We start from the raw sequence: 21,306 nt of genomic DNA, 5'->3' as shown, positions 1-21,306 counted from the left end.
AGTTTCCCAGCCATGAGGACCATTGCAGAGGATTGTCAACGTTGATATCCATCCATGTATTCATCTAGACTACAGCAGGGGCCTCCAAACCTGTGGACTTCAACTCCCAGAATTCTCCAACCAACATGGGGAGTTGAAGTCCGCAAGTCTTAAAAGTTGTTAAGTTTGGAGAGCCCTGATCTAGAGCTGGTGGTCTGCAGAAAAATTATTTGCATTTTTGATATTGCACTAAATCCGGGGTCCTCAAACTACGCCCCCTGGGACGGATACGTGCAATGAACGCTTGTGTTGCTGCAGAGAGTCTCCCACTTTGGGGTCTTTTTGTGGGGGTCAGAGGGGGTCAGAAATTCAGGCTTGGGGTCTGCTTCAGCCTCCTGGTGGGGGGCTTTGGGCGAAGGCTGGAGGGAAGAGCCGCTGGTGGGGAAGAGCCGGAGGGCCTCGTTCCAGTGGGACTGCATCACGGCCTGGAACTGGCTGACCATCTCAGCTCGCTGAGCCTCCAGGCACCAGTACCTGGCCTTGCACTCCCGCAGGTCTTCCCTCTGCTTGGAAAGCCCATGCTCCTAGTCCTCAGTGAGGTGCTTCCACTGAGCCTCCTTCTCGGTCAGATCAATTTGAACTGAGCTGTTTTGCCAACTCTTTCTCCTGCGTGGCACGACAAAACCGCGCTCGACTAATCCGCGCCCGATTAAACCGCGTCGCTGATGTCATCAACAGGGCGACAACAGTGAGCGCGGAGAAAGAAGGGCGCTTTAAATAGCGCTTTGAAAGCAAGCCGATTCAACTTAAGGTAAGGGTTAGGTTTAGGGTTAAGTTTAGGGTTAGGTTAAGGGTTAGGGTTAGGTTTAGAGTTAGGTTAAGGGTTAGGTTTAGGGTTAGGTTAAGGTTTAGGGTTAGGTTTAGGGTTAGGTTAAGGGTTAGGGTTAGGTTTAGGATTAGAATTAGGTTTAGGGGGGTTAGGTTTAGGTTTAGGGGTTAATTTTAGGTTTAGCGTTTACAGCGTGCTTCTGTCTCCGCGCTGTTGTCGCGCTGTTGATGATGTCAGCTACGCGGTTTAGTCGAGCGCGGTTTAGTCGAATGGGGTTTTGTGGTGGAACCTTTCTCCTGGTGGCTGTTCAGCTCCAGCAACTGCTCCCTGTTGGGGGCCCTAAGGAGCCCGGGCGGGCAGGTGAAGAGTGGCGAGCAGAGGCTGGCAAGGCGCCCCTCGATCTGAGTGACCTAGAGTTGGCCACGCCCACCCACTCCCATGACCACCCAGCCACGCCCACCCAGGCAGTCATTAGGCCAGTGTTTCTCAACCTTGGCAACTTGAAGATGTCTGGACTTCAACTCCCAGAATTCCCCAGCCAGCGAATGCTGGCTGGGGAATTCTGGGAGTTGAAGTCCGGACATCTTCAAGTTACCAAGGTTGAGAAACACTGCATTAGTGTTGCAGTGCCAAGGTGGCGCAGTGGTTAAATGCAGCACTGCAGGCTACTGCTAGATCAGCAGTTCAGCGGTTCAAATCCCACCGGCTCAGGGTTGACTCAGCCTTCCATCCTTCTGAGGTGGGTAAAATGAGGACCCAGATTGTTGGGGGCAATATGCTGACTTTCTGTAAACCGCTTAGAGAGGGCTGAAAGCCCTATGAAGCGGTATATAAGTCTACTGCTATTGCTATTGCTATTAGGCAAATCATATCAGAGGTCCGCGGGATTTAAATTTAAATGTTTAAATTGAAAGTTTGCCCGAAGCAAAACGGCCCATCCTTGTAGCTGCACCACCATTCTCCCCTGGCCTCCATTTGCCAGCGGAGATTATGCCGAAGCAACATCCCACTTTGGAGTAAGGCTGGCGCTTCCTTAAACCGATAATCAGGATCTCCCCGGAGACTCTTGAGGAGCACTTGGATAGGATGCAGTTTGATCTTCTCCAAAGCTGCTCTTCCTCCCCTCCTCCCCACCGTGTGTGTGTTTTTCCATTCAAAGGGACCGATGACATCACCCCCGTTGCCTCGGCGACAGGTAAACAGCCCCTGGCAACAGTGGGCTTCATTATAGAAATCCCAGATTGTGACATCAAGGCTTTGTTTTCCAAGACAATGAAGAGTCCTCCAAAGCGGAGAATGTGATCCGACTTCAAAAAGCGCAACGGAGCCCAGATCCTTTCCTTCCTTCCTGTCTTCTCTTCCTTTACACCCCCCCCCAAAATCTCTGGTGGATGTGGACCAATTCTTACAGAATCACAAGCGTTGGAAGGGACCTTGTAGGTCATCTAGTCCAACCCCCACCCCGCCCAAGCAGGAGACCTTACACCATTTCTGACAGTCTCTTCTTGAAAGCTTCCAGGGATGAAGCTCCCACAACTTTTGAAGGCAACTTCTGTTTCATGGGTTGATGAGCCAAGGTGGCGCAGTGGTTAAATGCAGCACTGCAGGCTACTGCTAGATCAGCAGGTCAGCGGTTCAAATCTCACCGGCTCAGGGTTGACTCAGCCTTCCATCCTTCCGAGGTGGGTAAAATGAGGACCCAGATTGTTGGGGGCAATATGCTGACTCTCTGTAAACCGCTTAGAGAGGCCTGAAAGGCCTATGAAGCGGTATATAAGTCTACTGCTATTGCTATTGCTGCTATTGTTCTCACTGTCAGAAAAAAATTCTCCTTTTTTCTAGGTTGAATCTCTCCTTGGTCAGTTTCCATCCATTATTCCTTGTCTGGCCTTTGAGTGCCTTGGAGAATAGCTTGGCTGCCTCCTCTCTGTGGCAGCCCCTCAAATATTGGAAGGCTGCTCTCCTGTCTCCCCTGGTCCTTCTCTTCCCTAGACTAGCCAGGCCCAGTTCCTGCAACTGTTCATCGTACGTTTTAGCCTCCAGTCTCCTAATCATCCTTGTTGCTCTGTGATGAAGCTCCCATAACTTCTGAAGGCAACTTCTGCTCCATGGGTTGATTGTTCTCATTGTCAGAAAGTTCCTCCTTGTTTCTAGGTTGAATCTCTCCTTGGTCAGTTTCCATCTATTATTCCTTGTCTGGCCTTGAGGTGCTTTGGAGAATAGCTTGACTCCCTCCTCTCTGCGGCAGCCCCTCAAATATTGGAAGGTTGCTCTTCTGTCTCCCCTGGTCCTTCTCTTCCCTAGACTAGCCAGGCCCAGTTCTTGCAACTGTTCATCGTACGTTTTAGCCTCCAGTCTCCTAATCATCCTTGTTGCTCTGTGATGAAGCTCCCATAACTTCTGAAGGCAACTTCTGCTCCATGGGTTGATTGTTCTCATTGTCAGAAAGTTCCTCCTTGTTTCTAGGTTGAATCTCTCCTTGGTCAGTTTCCATCCATTGTTCCTTGTTTGGCCTTCAGGTGCTTTGGAGAATAGCTTGACTCCCTCCTCTCTGTGGCAGTCCTTCAAATATTGGAAGACAGCTATCCTGTCTCCCCTGGTCCTTCTCTTCACTAGACTAGCCAGGCCCAGATTCTTAACAAGATTCAGCTCCAGGCGTTGCTTTTCAAGTTTTCGGGAAGGTGTGTCTCTCCAAGCTGGTGCTTGTTCTCCAAACCCCTGGAGGCTCTTCATTCTTAAGTACCTGCGTCATCTTCTGTGGTTTACCTTTGCTTCTCTGTCAGACGTTCCCCAGAGGACACACTTGGGATACATGCTGATTGAAAGGCTGATGTTTTCCATCAGCCTGGTTTCACTCCGAGATGGTGATGGCCCTTCAGATGTTGATCACATCACCCAGTCCATCTTCATGGCTCCAGGCAAAGCATTCCTGGTGTCAGTTGCTTAATTTGACTTCTTCTCCATATCTTTGAACTATCTTCCTTCGTTCCTCCCTCCTTCTCATTCTGATCCCCTTCCATTCTTCCTTCCTTCTTTCTTTCTTTCCTTCCTTCCTTCTCTCATTCCCACTTAACTCACATTTCCATCGCCTTCCTTCCTCTCCTTCCCACTTCCTTCCTCCTCTCTCCCTCCCTCCTCCCTCCCTTCCTTCTTTTTCCTTTCTTCCTCTCATTCCCACTTTCCTTACATTTCATTCCCACTTCCCTCCTTCCTCCTTCCTTCCCTCCCTTTTTCCTTTCTTCCTCTCATTCCCACTTTCCTTATATTTCATTCCCACTTTTCTCCCTCCCTCCTCCCCTCCCTCCCTTCTTTTCCCTTCCTTCCTCTCCTTCCCACTTCTCTCTCTCTCCCTCTCCCTTCTTTTTCCTTCCTCCCTCCCCCCCTTCGTACATACTTACTTAATTCATTTCAAGAAGCAACAGGGCTGAAAGAGTGTGGCATCCTTTTTCCTCTACCTGTCCTAACCCAAAGCCCTATCAATTGTGGAGCCAACCAATAACAGGGAGCCGCAGCAGAGGGATGAAAGAGCCGCATGCGGCTCTAGAGCCACAGCTTGCCAACCCCTGGGCTAGACATACCTATCTCCCTCACCCCTTCATCATATGAGTTCAAGAGATCATATAATCTCTTACAATCTGGAAGGGACCTTCAAGGTCTTCTAGTCCAACCTCCTGCCTTATATTATCCCAGACAAATGGCTGCCCAAACTCTTCTTCTCCAGTATTGGAGCACCTATCACTTCTGGAGTCAAGCCATTCCACTGATGATTAGTCCTCACTGATAGGAAATTTTTCCACATTTCAAAGTTGGGTGTCCCCTCTGATGAGCTTCCATCCGTTGCTTCTTATCTTGCCCTCGGGCGCTATGGAGAACAAATCAACACCCTCTTTCATATTTCTTTCAAGTTGATCTTGATTCCTGCTCACTTGATGGTCAATGTAGCCTATGGTTGCCTTCTTTGGGTCACTTGATGGTCAATGTAGCCCATGGTTGCCTTCTCTGGGTGGCCTGATGGTCAATGTAGCCTATGGTTGCCTTCTTTGGATCACTTGATAGTCAATGTAGCCCATGGTTGCCTTCTTTGGGTCACTTGATGGTCAATGTAGCCCATGGTTGCCTTCTCTGGGTGGCCTGATGGTCAATGTAGCCTATGGTTGCCTTCTTTGGATCACTTGATAGTCAATGTAGCCCATGGTTGCCTTCTTTGGGTCACTTGATGGTCAATGTAGCCCATGGTTGCCTTCTCTGGGTGGCCTGATGGTCAATGTAGCCTATGGTTGCCTTCTTTGGATCACTTGATAGTCAATGTAGCCCATGGTTGCCTTCTTTGGGTCACTTGATGGTCAATGTAGCCCATGGTTGCCTTCTTTGGGTCACTTGATGGTCAATGTAGCCCATGGTTGCCTTCTCTGGGTGACCTGATGGTCAATGTAGCCCATGGTTGCCTTCTTTGGGTCACTTGATGGTCAATGTAGCCCATGGTTGCCTTCTTTGGGTCACTTGATGGTCAATGTAGCCCATGGTTGCCTTCTCTGGGTGACCTGATGGTCAATGTAGCCCATGGCTGCCTTCTCTGGGTCACTTGATGGTCAATGTAGCCCATGGTTACCTTCTTTGACCTCCCAGATTAGCTTCAAGCTCCAGAAATCAAAGCAGAACTTCCAATGAGGTTGACCACGTCCCCTCAAGCATTTTCAACATGTGGTCCAACCCATTAAAAGGCCTGAGATGAACAATCCAATTGACCTTTCCATGATCTCCACAGCCTCATTCTCCTCAGATGACCGTATAATTTCCTATTCATTCCAGGCAGGAAATCCATACAATCTACGTTACAAACCCTCAAAAGTTAAAATGTTTTCTTTTTAAAGATTTGTTTGAAAGCCACCAGCCTTTTCGCCACAAAAAGAAAATAGACAAAACACTTTCCAGAATGTTTTGGAGGACTCTTTGTCTCTATTTATTTATTTATTTTTGATATTGCGATAACTGGAGTTTGGAAAGCCGTAGAAACGTGTTTTATGAATCCATAAATATAAATTATGCTTAACAGCCAGGCTGATGGTGATCATTCGTGACTGCACAAAGTTACGACGGCACTGAAAAAAAAAGCGATCTAGGATCGTTTATCACACTTAATCGTGGTCACAATACAATAGCAGAGTTGGAAGGGACCTTGGAGGTCTTCTAGTCCAACCCCCTGCCTAGGCAGGAAACCCTATACCAGTGTTTCTCAACCTTGGCAACTTGAAGATGTCTGGACTTCAACTCCCAGAATTCCCCAGCCAGCATTCGCTGGCTGGGGAATTCTGGGAGTTGAAGTCCAGACATCTTCAAGTTGCCAAGGTTGAGAAACACTGCCCTATACCATTTCAGACAAATGGCTATCCAACATCTTCTGAAAGACTTCCAGTGTTGGGGCATTCACACCTTCTGGAGGCAAGTTGTTCCACTGGTTAATTGTTCTCACTGTCAGGAAGTTTCTCCTTAGTTCTAAGTTGCTTCTCTCCTTGATTAGTTTCCACCCGTTGCTTCTTGTTCTACTCTTAGTTCAAACACTTGGCAACTGACTCGTATTTACGACGGTTGCAATTTCCCCGGGGTCGTTTGATCTCTGTTTGCGACCTTCTGACAATGGGGAAAGCCGGAATCTCTTCACAACCATGTTTCTACCTTGACAACTGCAGTGATTCACGTAACAACTGCAGCAAGAAAGGTCGTAGAACGGGGCACAATCCAATGAAGAAATGTCTCCCTTAGTGACGTAAATTTTGGGCTGTGTTGTGGGTCGTACGGCGAGGGCTTAAACCTGTAGAAGGTCCTCTTTTGGCCAAAGAGGTGAAAAGAACTGGGTCAGGGGGGTTGGGCTAGATGATCTACAAGGTCCCTTCCAACTCTGTCAATCGGATTCTGAATATTGACAAAATTTTCAGTTTGTGTTCCTGATCCACAGGTTGTCAATTTTCTTCTTTAAACGTTCCCCTGGGTCTTTTGAAGCTGTGTATAAATTTCAGAAATCAATGCGATTGCCAGCCCAGACAATTTATTATTAATTCAAACCTTAATCCTTAGGGGGACGACGTTGTTGAATTTCCTTCCTTCCTTCCTTCCTTCCTTCCTTCCTTCCTTCCTTCCTTCCTTCCTTCCTTCCTTCCTTCCTTCCTTCACTCATTCATTCATTTCTCTGATCTCTTCTTTTTTCTCTCTCCTTTCTTTTCTTTTCTCTTTTTTCTCCTCCCTTTTCCCTTTTTCTCTTTCCTTATTTTCTTCCTTCCTTCCATCTTATTTCTATCTTAGCTTCTTTCTCTCTCTCTCTTTCTCTCTCATCTGTCTTTCCTTTTCTCCTTCTCTCTCACCCTTCTTTCCATTCCCTTCTTTCTTTTTCTTTTCTTTCTTTTTCCTTGTTTTCCCTTTCCTTCCTTCTCTGATTCTTCTCTCCCTCTTTCCTTTTCTCCTTTCCCTCCCTCCCTCCCTCCCCCCCTTCTCTCGTGCCCATTAATTCATCCAGTGACTTCCCAGCAACCTCCCTCCAATGGGCGTAATGTTCTGGCATAACTTGCTTACTGGAAGGATTCCACAGATTTGTACTCAACCAGACGTCAAAATGTTAGCTAGAAATGATGGATGGCAGCGGTCGGAGGCAAAACGCTTTCAAATCCCTTCTCTTCTCTTTCTCCCCTCACTTCCGCCCCTCCACACCACCAGTCCTTTTCTCTGGAAATCACCAGCTGATTTTCCACCCATCCTTTCCTGAGATTTGAAGCCGGTGTTGGCTCGGGGCGAAGCAAACTTCAGATCCTAGGGAAGGCCGTGACTCAAACCCTCGGAGATTGTGTAAAGGCAGCTGGGCAAGGCAGCCTTTAGCCAAATGGACACAATTAGCAAGGTTTCTATCCATGTGTGCCACACACGCACACACACACACGCACACACACACACACACACACACACACGCCATGTGTATCAGAGGTGGGTTCCTACCAGTTCGCACCTATTCGGTAGAACCGGTTCATCAAATCTACCGAACCGGTTAGAAGAGGTTCCACCAGTGGACCCGGAAAGCAGGCCACACCTACAGAAGAGGTTCCAAAAATTTTTGAAACCCACCACTGGTGGGTTTGTAATGTCCCGCAGTTATCTATGCATTAATAATGATCTAGTAATATTTCCTTATACATTTTAGGGACGTTTCCTTATATAATTGGTCTTTTCTTTCCTACTTTTGGATTTCTAATTTCTGTTTCCGTTAGTTGGCAATTGCTAAAACCAATCCCACGTGAAAAAGTATTCAAAGCCTTCTTGATTTTAATTGTCAGTTTATTTATTCCTGCACATTGTAATATTTATTCATTTACATATCTCTGTTTTTCCACTATTGTGCAAACACAATTCCAGCAGCTGCTAACATGTGTAAAATTAAATATATATTACACTCCCTTTCAAATAACCAACAAAATATTTCTGGTTTTAATTCCATATCTTGTTTTATGATGGCTTCTAACCACTAACTTCTGAATAGCTACTTGGACCGACCTAAGTACTAATTCATAATTTCATATCCGGTCACATGGGCAGCAAGCCACTCCCATCCGGTTACATGGGCAGCAAGCCACTCCCATCCGGTCACATGGGCAGCAAGCCACTCCCATCCGGTTACATGGGCAGCAAGCCACTCCCATCCGGTCACATGGGCAGCAAGCCACTCCCATCCGGTCACATGGGCAGCAAGCCACTCCCATCCGGTTACATGGGCAGCAAGCCACTCCCATCCGGTCACATGGGCAGCAAGCCACTCCCATCCGGTCACATGGGTGGCAAGCCACTCCCACAAAGGAGGCCACACCCACAGAGTAGGTTCCAACAATTTTTGAAACCCACCACTGTGGGTTTCCACTATGTTGGAAATTCACTTCTGGAAACCCGTAAGAGTTGAAGAGAGGGGAGATCTGATTGGATTTCCAACTCAGGAAGCTCAAACTGCCCAAGGAGCTGCTGATTCTGTTCCACAGAGGAATGATTGAGTCTGTCATCTGCACCTCCATAACTGTCTGGTTTGGCTCTGCAACCCAACAAGACAGACAGAGACTTCAGAGGAGAATCAGAACTGCAGAAAAAACAATTAGCACCAACCTGACTTCCACTGAGGACCTGTAACACTGCACGAGTCAAAAAGAAGGCTGTGAAAATATCTACAGACCCCGCGCATCCTGGACATAAATTGTTTCAACTCCGACCCTCAAAACGACACTATAGGGCCCTGCACACCAGAACAACTAGACACAAGGACAGTTTTTCCCCGAATGCCATCACTCTGCTAAACAAATAACTCCCTCAACACTGTCAAACTATTCACTAAGACTGTATTGCTATTCTTCTCTTCCTTCCTAGTTTCTATCTCCTCCCACTTATGACTATAACCATGTTGCTTGTATCTTTACAATTTACATTGTTTTGTTTGTTTACTAGTATGATTTGATTGGTTATTAGTAACCTATGACTATCTCTAAGTGTTGTATCTTATGATTCTTGATGAATGTATTCTATTCTATTTTTCTTTATGTCCACTGAGAGCAAATTCCTTGTGTGTCCAATCACACTTGGCCAATAAAGAATTCTATTCTATTCTATTCTATTCTATTCTATTCTATTCTATATTCTAATCTAATCTATTCTTAATCTACTCTACTCTTCATTCTATTCTATTCTATATTCTATTCTATTGTCCATATTCCATATTCCATATTCTATATTCTATTCCATATTCTATATTCAATTTTATTCTATTCTATTCTATATTCTATTCTATATTCTATTCTATATTCTAATCTATTCTATTCTATTATTCTACTCTACTCTTCATTCTATTCTATTCCATATTCCATATTCCATATTCCATATTCTATTTTATTTTATTCTGTTCTACATTCTAATCTAATCTATTCTATTATTCTACTCTACTCTTCATTCTATTCTATTCCATATTCCATATTCTATATTCTATTCTATATTCTATTTTATTCTATTCTATTCTACATTCTAATCTAATCTAATCTATTCTATTATTCTATTCTACTCTTCATTCTATTCTATTCTACTCTATTCTATTCTATATTCTATTCATATTCTATTCTATATTCTATTTTATTTTATTCTATTCTATTCTACATTCTAATCTAATCTAATCTATTCTATTATTCTATTCTACTCTTCATTCTATTCTATTCTACTCTATTCTATTCTATTCTATATTCTATTCATATTCTATTCTATATTCTATTTTATTTTATTCTATTCTATTCTATATTCTAAACTAATCTAATCTATTCTATTATTCTACTCTACTCTTCATTCTATTCTATTCTATTCTATTCTATTCTATATTCTATTCCATATTCTCTATTCTATTCCATATTCTCTATTCTGTTCTGTTCTATTCTATTCTGTTCTATTCTATTCTATAGTCTAATGTAATGTATATTCTATTCTATTATTCTACTCTAAGGTGGAGTTTGTTGTGAAAAGAGTAGGATTGTGGTTGTCATAAAGCTTAACCTTGATGCTCCCCGATGTCAGGCACATCCTGGCCTGTTCGCGCGTGGTTCATGGGGTTGTCTACTGCGATTTATTTACCATGATTTTCTTCTCCCTTTTTTTTGGCTAGATTCTCAGCGTTCTCATCTCTCTTCGTTCACCATGAAGCTAAAGGACAAATTCCACTCGCCCAAAATAAAAAGGACGCCATCGAAGAAAGGGAAGCAGCCTGACCTAGTGGTGAAATCCCCCGAAAAGGTTGTGAACAAGGTAAGATGGAGGCCTTCCTGAGTGAATTAGTCGTGGGGCACCTGGTAAGGGCAGTGAGTCCTCCACTTAACGACATATTATTGAGCCTGGGACTACATTTGTAAGCTGTGGCCGTTGTTAAACAGATTGTCACGTGACCGCACCTGATTTTTATGATCTTTTTTTTGGCAGCAGTCATCATTAAGCAAACATGGCAGCTGTTAAGCAAACACCACAGTCGTTAAGCGAACATTAAATGTTTCCCTTCTCCTCCAAGGAGCTTACTTTGGTTCTGACTGAATGGTGGAAGGTGGAAGGATTTATATTCCTTGCCTTCTTTGGGTTTTTTTTTTTAAAAGACATTTCACTTTTCATTTGAGAAGCTTCTTCAGTTCTGCTTGAAGAGTGGAGGGTGGAAGGATTTATTGCCGTCATCTGGTCATTCGCGCTCTTTCTGAGAGTCATTGAGGCTTCCCAAGAGCATGAAGCAAACTCCTGGTCCCAACAAAAACCCCTTTTATTAATTGGCTGTGAATTCTGCTCATCCACATCCAGCAAAGTCTTTCGAGGAAGGATTTACGGTCACAGACCTTATCTGGCTTGGAGAGCTGCCAGGCTGATCTCTGCAGAACTTGGCCAGGAGTCTCAGAGAGTCACGAACCAATGAAGGGAACTAATTGCCTCCTGCAAACTCCACTCCCCTTTCGCTCCTCTTTTATTTCCTCTGGCCATTCATCGTCCACCTGTGGCCTTCCTCCCAGGTCAACCCCTGTTCTTTAGCTGTTTCCTTCGTCTGGCCACTCTGCGTATGCGTACACTGGGAACAAGCTCCAGCTGTTCCTCTGCCTCACTGATGTCTGACTCCGAAGGCAGCTGATAACTGTCAGACGGCCCCATCCCCCTCTCTGCCTCCGACACAGAGCCCTCATCCGAGCCTTCCCCAGACTCCAGGACCGGCCCAGGTTCCTCCCCAACCTCCTCACTCTCTGAATCTGCTGCCAGCTCTGCTGGCCACTGGTGGGCCACTACAGGGGGTTAGACTAGAAGACCTCCAAGATCCTTTCTAGCTTATGGTTCTATGATTCTATAAGGAGTGAAAATCCTTAAAGAGACAGGCTTAATTTTGTCATTTGGGGCCCCCGCCAACAGTTTCTTTCTTTAGCTGTTCCAAGTGGACCGCTTCATGGGGGGCCTTCGAAAGGGAGTCCGTGTTGAAAGAAAACTTGACAAAAAAGAGAAGTTTAAAATTGCTTTCTTTCTCACTGAACACAGCCGATCCAAACGTCGCCCGCCCTTTTCAAGGTGATTGAATGATTAAATGCAAGCGGAGGAGGGAAGTCAGAATGGCAGCTGCATTCGCTGCACTTTTATTTTAATTAAATTCAGACATAAATCAGCAGAAGTCCATTTGAGAGGGACACCTAGCCCTCCCCATATCCTGGGGGATCCAGCCAATAGGAGGCGCGCTGGAGAAGATGGCTATTTGCCAACGGATTTTATTTACAAAGCGAGCGTCTCTCTCAAACTGGTTTTTTTAAAAAAGAAAATCCCCGAGGAGTTGGAAGTCTGATCCATTTTAACAACCTTGATTTGTCTCTTGAATCAGTGGGAGGAGATGTGACGGAGATAATTAACAAAAGGCAGGGTATCACACGTTGTTAGCTCTGGAGAAAAGCCTCAAATATGCTTAAACACACAAGCAGGGAGTATCCATAATTCATTCATTCTCATTTTCATTTTCATTCTCTCTCTCTCTCAATCTCTCTCTCAATCTCTTTCAATACCAATCTCTCTCTCAATCTCAATCTCTCTCTCAATTCTCTCTCTCTCTCAATCTCTCTCACAATCTTTCTCTCAATCTCAATCTCTCTCTCAATCTCTCAATCTCTCACTCAATCTCTCTCTCAATCTCTCAATCTCTCTCTCAATCTCTCAATCTCAATCTCTCTCAGTCTCAATCTCTCTCTCTCTCTCAATCTTCCAATCTCTCTCTATCTCTCAATCTGTCTCTCAATTTCTCTCTCAGTCTCTCAATCTCTCTCTCAATCTCTCTCTCAGTCTCTCTCACAATCTTTCTCTCAATCTTTCTCAATCTCAATCTCTCTCTCTCTCAATCTCACAATTTTTCAATCTCAATCTCTCTCTCAATCTCTCTCTCAATCTCTCTCTCAATCTCTCTCTCAATCTCTCTCTCAATCTCTCTCTCTCTCAATCTCTCTCTCAATCTCTCTCTCTCAGTCTCTCTCTATCTCTCAATCTCTCTCAATCTCTCAATTTCAATCTCCCTCTCAATCTCTCTATCTATCTCTCAATCTCTCTCTCTCTCTCAATCTCTCTCTTTATCTCTCAATCTCTCTCTCTATCTCTCAATCTCTCTCCAAATCTCTCTCTCACAATCTCTCTCAATCTCTCTCAAACTCAGTCTCTCTCTCAATCTCTCTCAATCTCATTCTCAATCTCAATCTCTCAATATCTCTCAATCTCAATCCCTCTCTCTCTCTCTCAATCTCTCTCTCTCTCAATCTCTCAATCTCTCTCTCAATCTCTCTCTCTCACTCAATCTCAATCTCTCCCTCTCTCTCTCTCAATCTCTCACAATATTTCAATCTCAATCTCTCAATCTCTCTCAATCTCTCTCTCTCTCAATCTCTCTCACAATCTCTCAATCTCTATCACAATCTCAATCTTAATATCTCTCTCACTCAATCTCAATCTCTCTCTCTCTCACACACACACAATCTCTCTCACAATCTCTCACAATCTCTCTCACAATCTCTCTCAATCTCAATCTCTCTCTCAATCTCTCTTTCAATCTCTCTCTCACTCAATCTCAATCTCTCTCTCTCTCTCTCTCATATAAAGTTTTTTATTTTCTCATTTTCATAAGAAATAACCATATGTATACTATTACATAACCAACATTATATTATATCGTTAAATATTTACTTCAATTCATCTTACCATCAACTCCCAAAGAACGATTATTGGCTCTTCTGCTCTCCATACACCCTATTTGTACCCGATCCATCACTTTCTTCTCCCTCTCTCCTCCTTTCTTCCTTCTGTTGTCCTTCTCTTCTCTACTTCCCCTTCCTCTCTCCCCCCTTCCTCTTTCGCCCCTTTCCACTCCTTCTTTTCCTCCTCCTCTTCCCCTCCTCTCCCCTTTCTCCTATCCTTCTCTTCTTCCTTTACCTCTCTCCTCTACTCCGCACACTTCACACGTGGCCAATAAAGAATTCTATTCTATTCTACGAATAGATATATAAAATGAATGGGTAGATGGATCGATGGATGTATAAACAGAATGAACGGATGGAAGATAGTTGGCACGTCTTTAACACTCAGGCTCTTTCTGTCTCAGAACTTGAGCTGGCTGGAGGAGAAAGAGAAGGACGTAGTGAGCGCCCTGCGTTACTTTAAGACCATCGTGGACAAAATGGCCATTGATAACAAAGTGTTGGAGATGTTGCCGGGATCTGCCAGCAAAGTTCTGGAAGCCATCTTGCCTCTGGTTCAGACGGACCCACGGATTCAGCAGAGGTGAGTCACGACACGCGGCGTCGAGTAGGTTGGTGTCAGCATTCCAAGTATCATGTAGAATTAAATCAGAGTCCAAGGCAAAACGATCCTTAAAGTTCCAATTTAATAGATCAGACATCTTGGCATTACGCTATGAAATCCCAATTCTGGAAATGACATCGGAATCCCACCCAGTTAAAAGTTCATGATCTTGTCCCCACACCCACAATCCATCACACGGTCCAATCTTCTTCTTCTTCCACGCTGGCATCTACACCCAGCTGCTTCCGGTCAGGTGCAAAGGTTTGGGAGACAAAAGATGACCTTGAGCTTCTAGAAAGGATTTTTTTTATTTTGAAAACAACACATTCTACCCCTTGCTATTCCCCACCCCCTTAATGAGAGTGTGGCAGGCCAAAGATTGTTAAAGGAACCGCTGCAGGCCTGACAGTTGGATTGAGAGCTTGGTGCTAATTGGGTAGCCCCTTCCCCCAAAGTCTACAACAGAGACCGAGGTGCCCGTTGTGTAGGTGGGAGGGAGGATTTGGTAGCTGTTGGGTAGTCCTTTCCTCTAAAGATTAGGATGGAACGGTTGAGGGAGCTAGGTACACACATCTGGCCTCTCGAAGGAGAAGATTAGGAGGAATGTGATCATCGTCTTCCAGTACTTGAGGGACGGTCACAGGGAAGAAGAAGGGATGGACTTATTCTCCAAAGCTCCTGAGCAGGACGAGAAGCAACGGGCGGAAGCTTGTTAAGCTCCAACCCAGAAGTTAGGAGAACTTTTCTGATAGTGAGAACCATTAATCAACTGGAACAACTAATCAACGGAGTAGCTAGCTTCCTAGAGTTCTGGGGGCTCCACCACTGGAGGTCTTCAAGAATAGACTAGACAAACATTTGACTGGGATGGTGTAAGGCTCCTGCCTTGAGCTGGTGGTTGGTCTAGAACAGTGTTTCTCAACCTTGGCAACTTGAAGATGTCCGGACTTCAACTCCCAGAATTCCCCAGCCAGCGAATGCTGGCTGGGGAATTCTGGGAGTTGAAGTCCGGACATCTTCAAGTTGCCAAGGTTGAGAAACACTGGTCTAGAAGACCTCTTAAAGTCCCTTCCAGCTCTAGGATTCTATGTCTGCATTGTTTTCTTCACCTAACGCATCATATTACCAGATGTCTTCTGGACATTCCATCAACCTTGGAGGTCTCTTTTCATAGTCTCTCCCTTCCTGCTTCTGCTGACCCATTGCCATCTTTCTTAAAAGGGAGATGTCCAAGCAGGTTCAAAAGGTTGGTGACCCCTGATCTAGCCCATAACTCTTAGGTTTCCTGGTAGATACTCCTCCAAGGACCATCCCACCTTAGCTGAAGATCAGCCAAGGTTGGGTAGATGGTGTCCTCTCCTCTGTATAGTTTATTGGGCACGCTATGTTTATTGTTACCTTCTTTGGGGATATTTTTTCAACTTCCTAGTCCGATCCCCAAGTTTCCTGATGGTCTCCCATCCAGGGGCTCAGCGTACTTCCTAAGATCAGCTAAATGCTGCCATCTGCTGTTGCCACTTTGCCTTGCATGCCAGCATATAAATTCAGAAATATGACACTCGTGTAAATTAGGAGGTGTTATATAAATGATGGATGGATGGATATATTAATCAGCAACTGACAAAGAGACCATGTTCCGATATCTCAGGGGCTGCCCCAAAGAAGAGGGAGTCAAACTATTCTCCAAAGCAGCCGAAGGCAGGACAAGAAGCAATGGGTGGAAACTAATCAAGGAGAGAAGCAACTTAGAACTGAGGAGGAATTTTCTGATAGTTAGAACAATTAACCAGTGGAACAACTTGCCTCCAGAAGTTGTAAATGCTCCAACACTGGAAGTTTTTAAGAGGATGTTGGGGAACTATATGTCTGAAGTGGTGTAGGGTTTCCTGCCTAAGCACGGGGTTGGACTAGAAGACCTCCAAGGTCCCTTCCAACTCTGTTATTCTATTCTATTCTATTCTATTCTATTCTATTCTATTCTATTCTATTCTATTTTACTATTCTAATTTTTCCATTCCACTTTCTTCTCTTGTCTTCTGTTTAACTGTTTATTAAATTTATAGGCCGCCCAATCCCGGAGGACTCCGGGCGGCTTACAGCAACAGAAATTAAAAGAAATTAAAGACAAATTTAAAAAGACACAACATGCACCCAATCTAAGTGGGGCTGGACCTCAATCCAGAGGTCAACAACCCCAGGCCTGCTGGAATAGCCAGGTCTTAATAGCTTTTCGGAAGGCCATGAGAGTGGGTAGGGTCCGGATCTCTGGGGGTGGCTCATTCCATAGGGCCGGAGCGGCAACAGAGAAGGCCCTACTCCGAGGCGTCGCCAGCCGGCATTGTCCAGCTGATGGCACCCGGAGAAGGCCTATCTCTTCCATTCCTCCATTCCACTTTATTCTATTCTATTCTATTCTATTCTATTCTATTTATTCTATTCTATTCTATTTTAAACCTACCCTGTATTATGTTAATCAGCATTCAATCAGGGAACATTCTACGTTTATATGTTTTAGTGTTTTTCCTAAGACACTTTTTTTTCCATTTCAGTATATTTTTGTTGTGTTATTTTCTTCTTTTGTGTTTTTTTGTTTTTTAAAAAAATATGCTGGTGTTTTGTCTTTGAACTTCCTTCAAATAAACTGAAAAGAGAGGGAACATGCCTGTAGAAAGGAATTAATGTTCAGGGGCAGCGCCTCGCTGACTTCTGACCATTCACAACTTGTTTGTTTATTTGTTTGTTTATTGGATTCATATGCCGCCCTTCTCCCAAAGGACTCAGGGCGGCGTACAACATAAAAAAATACACATATTACAAAAGTTAAACAGGAAATTAGATAGAGTATCCAAAAACAAACCCAATTAATATTAACAAAACATTTTAAAAAATTAGATTAAAATTAACAATTTAATTAAACTTAGGGGCGCCGGTCTCGCCTTCCTTCTAACCTCTCCTTCTTTCACTTCTGCAGTTCCGCCATCACTTCCTGTTACAGCCGCGTGTATCAGAGTTTGGGGAATTTGATTCGATGGTCCGATCAAGTGATGCTCGAAGGCATCAACGCGGAAGACAAAGAAGTGGTGAATACAGTTAAGGGAGTCATCAAGGCAGTTCTGGATGGCGTTAAGGTATGGGTGCGTCCCATGAACCCTTTGTAGAGTGACTCCTTGAGTGTGTAAGGACCAGCAAAAGGCGATCAAGAGATGGGAGGCTAAATTGTATGATGAATGGGTGGGGGCGCACAGAGGCCAGAAACAGGGTGCGCAAAGGCCAAAAATGGGATGTGGAGGCCGAAAATGGGGCGTGTGGAGGTGGCAATAGGCAATGGCAAACCCTGCAGCCTGAAACAGCTGATCGTTGGGAAGCCAATCCAACCGATAATCAGCTGCTTGTACTAACAAGGCTGCTGAAACTGAAACAGGCTGTTTGCTTTTTGCTGCAAGGAGGCAAATTGTTGGGAGGCAGAGGTCAAAGGGTGGGGGCTGGCTACATTTGGTGTATAAGACACACACCAATTTTTCACCCTCTTTTAGAGGGGGGGGGAGTGCAACTTATACTCCAAAAAATACAGTATATAATTTTCTTTTCTTGTGTTCTGATGATAACCAGGAGCTGGTGAAGCTGACAATTGAGAAGCAGGAACACCCGTCTCCCACCAGCCCAGTCAAGCCCACCTTACCTGTGCCTGCAACAGACAGGTGAGTAGCCATGGATTTCTGACGGACCCATTCTAAGATGGGTTGTCCCTTGTGGCCCCCGTGATTGACAGCACAAATGGAAGTGATACAGAAATAAAAAGGAGGGAAGGAGGCATGAATCTGAAGTGCCTGGCAATTAGCTCTCTATTTTCTTATTTCCTTTTATATCTGTCTGTTTCTATGTCTATTATCCATCTATCCATCCATCTATCATGTCTATTGATCTAGCAATATCTCCTCTACCTACCCTCCATTTATATCATCTCTCTTTCTGTCCCTATTCCTTATCTACTTAATCTGTTATCCATCCATCTAATTATCATCCAGTTATCCCTCCAAGTATTCTTGTCCTCTGTCCATCCATCCATCCATCCATCCATCCATCCATCCATCCATCCATCCATCCATCCATCCACCCATATTTATTTATTTATCTGTTTATCTATCCATGTCTTCTAGCTCTCTTTTTTAATCTCTCCACCCATCCATCTATGGCTTTTAGCTCTATCTCTCTTCTATCTCTCCATCATCTATCTGTCCATCTGTTCATATCCCCTCTCCATCCATGCATCCTTCCACATGTCCTTTGTTGCATGCTCTCTCTTTCTCTTCTATCATCCTTTCAAGTGTGCACTTTGTCTCTTTTATCCATCCATCCATCCATCCATCCTTCCATCCATCCATCCATCCATCCATCCATCCATCCATCCATCCATCCATGTCTTCTAGTGTATGCACTCTTTCTTCTACATCTCCCTCCCTACATCTATCACCATCTATCCATCCATTCTTTTATGTATCTATCATGTCTTCTGTCACATGCTCCTCCTTCCTTCCTTCCTTCCTTCCTTCCTTCCTTCCTTCCTTCCTTCCTTCCTTCCTTCCTTCCTTCCTTCTTTCCTTCCTTCCTTCCTTCCTGGCATACGGCTCTTGTCCCCCTCTCTGCCTCCGACACAGAGCCCTCATCAGACCCTTCCCCAGACTCCAGGATTGGCCCATGTTCCTCCCCAACTTCCCCACTGTCCAAATATGTTGTGTACCACAACCCTCCCTTCCTCCCTTCCTCCCTCCCTCCCTTCCTTCCTTCCTCCCTCCCTCCCTCCCTCCCTTCCTTCCTTCCTGGCATACGGCTCTCGTCCCCCTCTCTGCCTCCGACACAGAGCCTTCCTTCCTTCCTTTCTTCCTTCCTTCCTTCCTTCCTTCCTTCCTGGCATACGGCTCTCGTCCCCCTCTCTGCCTCCGACACAGAGCCCTCATCAGAGCCTTCCCCAGACCCCAGGACTGGCCCATGTTCCTCCCCAACTTCCCCACTGTCCAAATCTATTGTGCACCACAACACTTCCTTCCTTCCCTCCCTCCCTCCCTCCTTCCTTTCTTCCCTCCCTCCCTCCCTCCTTCCCCCAACTGATCCATCTTTCTATCTATGTACCAACCAAGTCCCATGTCCAAAGAGGCGACCCCCTAAATGAACAAACCGAAACAAGAGGTTCAGAAAAGCTGAGCTGAACTCTTTTGCATGAGTTGGGACAATGTGCAACCTTGCCTAAAGAAGGACGGGGCCCACAGCAGTTTCCCTGGCTAGCTGGGCACCACAAGGGCTGCATCAAACAGGATGCCACTTGCGCCATGTACGACCCGCATCTCAATCGCGTCCCTCCCCTCTGCAGCCAGTTGGAGCTCCCATTGACGGATCGCGAGATGGAGATCCTCAACAAGACGGCCGGGTTGACACCCACCGCAGAAGTGTTGGCAGACGCCACAGACGAAGAGGTTGCCCCGCCGAAACCGCCCCTTCCTTGCATCCGGGTGGCTGAAAACAGGTAAACTCACCTGTGAGAAAGTCAAAATCCCGCCCTTACGCTCCCCGGCGCTAAAGAAGGGCTGTTTTCAGAATACTCGTGGTCCTCAACTTACAACCACACTGCCCGAACTTGGAACCCCGCTGAAAAACTTAACACTTCACACTTAACAACCGTGCCAACCTCTCCATGGTGACGTGAAATGGGGATGAAAATATAATTAGAAAAATACTGGAATGTGCAGAGATGGATAGATTGACATTAAAAATAAAAGACAAAGAAGAATCAGAATATTTTTTAACATGGGATTTTTTTTTACCAGAGGTTAGATAAAAGAGGTAGAAATTAGAAAGATAAAAGATTACTGCTATGTAAAAGTAAATGATGAAAGCTTACTACTGCATATTTATATATATATATATATATATAAAAGCGAAATACCACTCATGCATCATCACGAAATCTCCAGAACCATAAAGCCTACAAACTTGAAATTTGGCACATATGTTCCTCCAGGTGCTCTCTAAGAAAGGATTTTTTGAAATGACCGCCAAAGCATTGGTATTTCTGATAGTATTATTAACACGCGCTGATGCTAAGGAGCTAGACGTTCTACTCCCCCTCCCCACCTGAAAAAAACTCTGTTCCAACTGCCACTTGGGTGTGGGCGTGGCCAGCGTGTGACTCATCCGGCCTGCGGGCTGGGAGTTTCAGACATTCTACTCCCTCTCCCCACCTGAAAAATGCTCTGATGCTAAGGAGTTAAACTGAGGGAGAGAAGGGGATAAGATAGGAGAGGCCTCTGTGGGGCCAGCCTGAGGGAGGGAAAGGGAGAGGATCAATGGGGCCAGCCTGAGGGAGAGAAGGGGAGAGGAGAGGCATCTGTGGGTCAAGCCTGAGGGAGAGAAGGGGAGAGGAGAGGCTGATCCTAACTACTCATTTATTTTCAAGCTGTGTCGAGTTATCATGCCTGATCACATATTTTTTTAGCGGAGCATGGGTATCCAGCTAGCAAGTATTAGTTATTAGTATTAGTGTTTTGTATAAGCAATTGGCTCAGACAAGACACTGTTCATTAAGCCCTTATGTATATTAAAGATAAAAACGTATGAATACGACAATAATATTGTCATTTTTCTTCGTCTTGCCCGCAGCCTTCCGCCAGCCTTGCCCCCTAAGAAACGCCAGTCGGCCCCCTCCCCTACGCGAGTGGCTATCGTGGCCCCCATGAGCCGAACAACCAGTGGTTCCAGTTTACCCATTGGGATCAACAAACAGGTAAATTAGCGGCCGTATCTGACCCAGAAGTTATCAGGATAGGATGCTGTGTCCATTTAAAGCAGTGTTTCTCATCCTGGGTGACCTTAAGTCCTGTGGACTTCAACTCCCAGAATTCCCCAGCCAGCTGTGCTGGCTGGGGGATTCTGGGAGTTGAAGTCCACAGGACTTAAGATCGCCAATGTTGAGAAACACTGATTTAAAGTCTTAACTACAGGTAGTCCTTGACTTACAATTCATTTAGCGACCGTCCGTACAGCACACTGAAAAAAAAAGTGACCAACGGCCATTTTTCACACTGCGACAGACCGAGGGCCACGCGACCCGAATTCGAAAGACCGCCTGATAAGCCAAGCCAACGGGGAAACAGGATTCACTTCAC

General features: G+C 45.1%; 1 protein-coding gene across 3 annotated transcripts in view; it reads left to right on the top strand.

Annotated features, from left to right (window-relative positions):
• Nucleotides 1-21,306, top strand: part of RAPGEF1 (Rap guanine nucleotide exchange factor 1) — an 80,497-nt gene that overhangs the window by 22,702 nt on the left and 36,489 nt on the right. For all 3 annotated transcript variants that reach the window (XM_087704663.1, XM_087704662.1, XM_087704661.1), the window contains exons 2-7: nt 10,470-10,609; nt 13,950-14,128; nt 17,121-17,277; nt 17,759-17,847; nt 19,515-19,667; nt 20,801-20,924. In XM_087704663.1, the coding sequence (XP_087560789.1) occupies nt 10,470-10,609; nt 13,950-14,128; nt 17,121-17,277; nt 17,759-17,847; nt 19,515-19,667; nt 20,801-20,924 (842 nt within the window). The remainder of the gene's footprint in view (nt 1-10,469; nt 10,610-13,949; nt 14,129-17,120; nt 17,278-17,758; nt 17,848-19,514; nt 19,668-20,800; nt 20,925-21,306) is intronic.

This window comes from Thamnophis sirtalis, unplaced genomic scaffold, assembly GCF_051295495.1.
Source record: "Thamnophis sirtalis isolate CommonGarterSnake01/CBP01778 unplaced genomic scaffold, rThaSir2_p1.2 scaffold_2, whole genome shotgun sequence".
Classification (NCBI taxonomy): Eukaryota; Metazoa; Chordata; class Lepidosauria; order Squamata; family Natricidae; genus Thamnophis; species Thamnophis sirtalis.
This window is presented reverse-complemented; position numbering and strand designations above follow the sequence as displayed.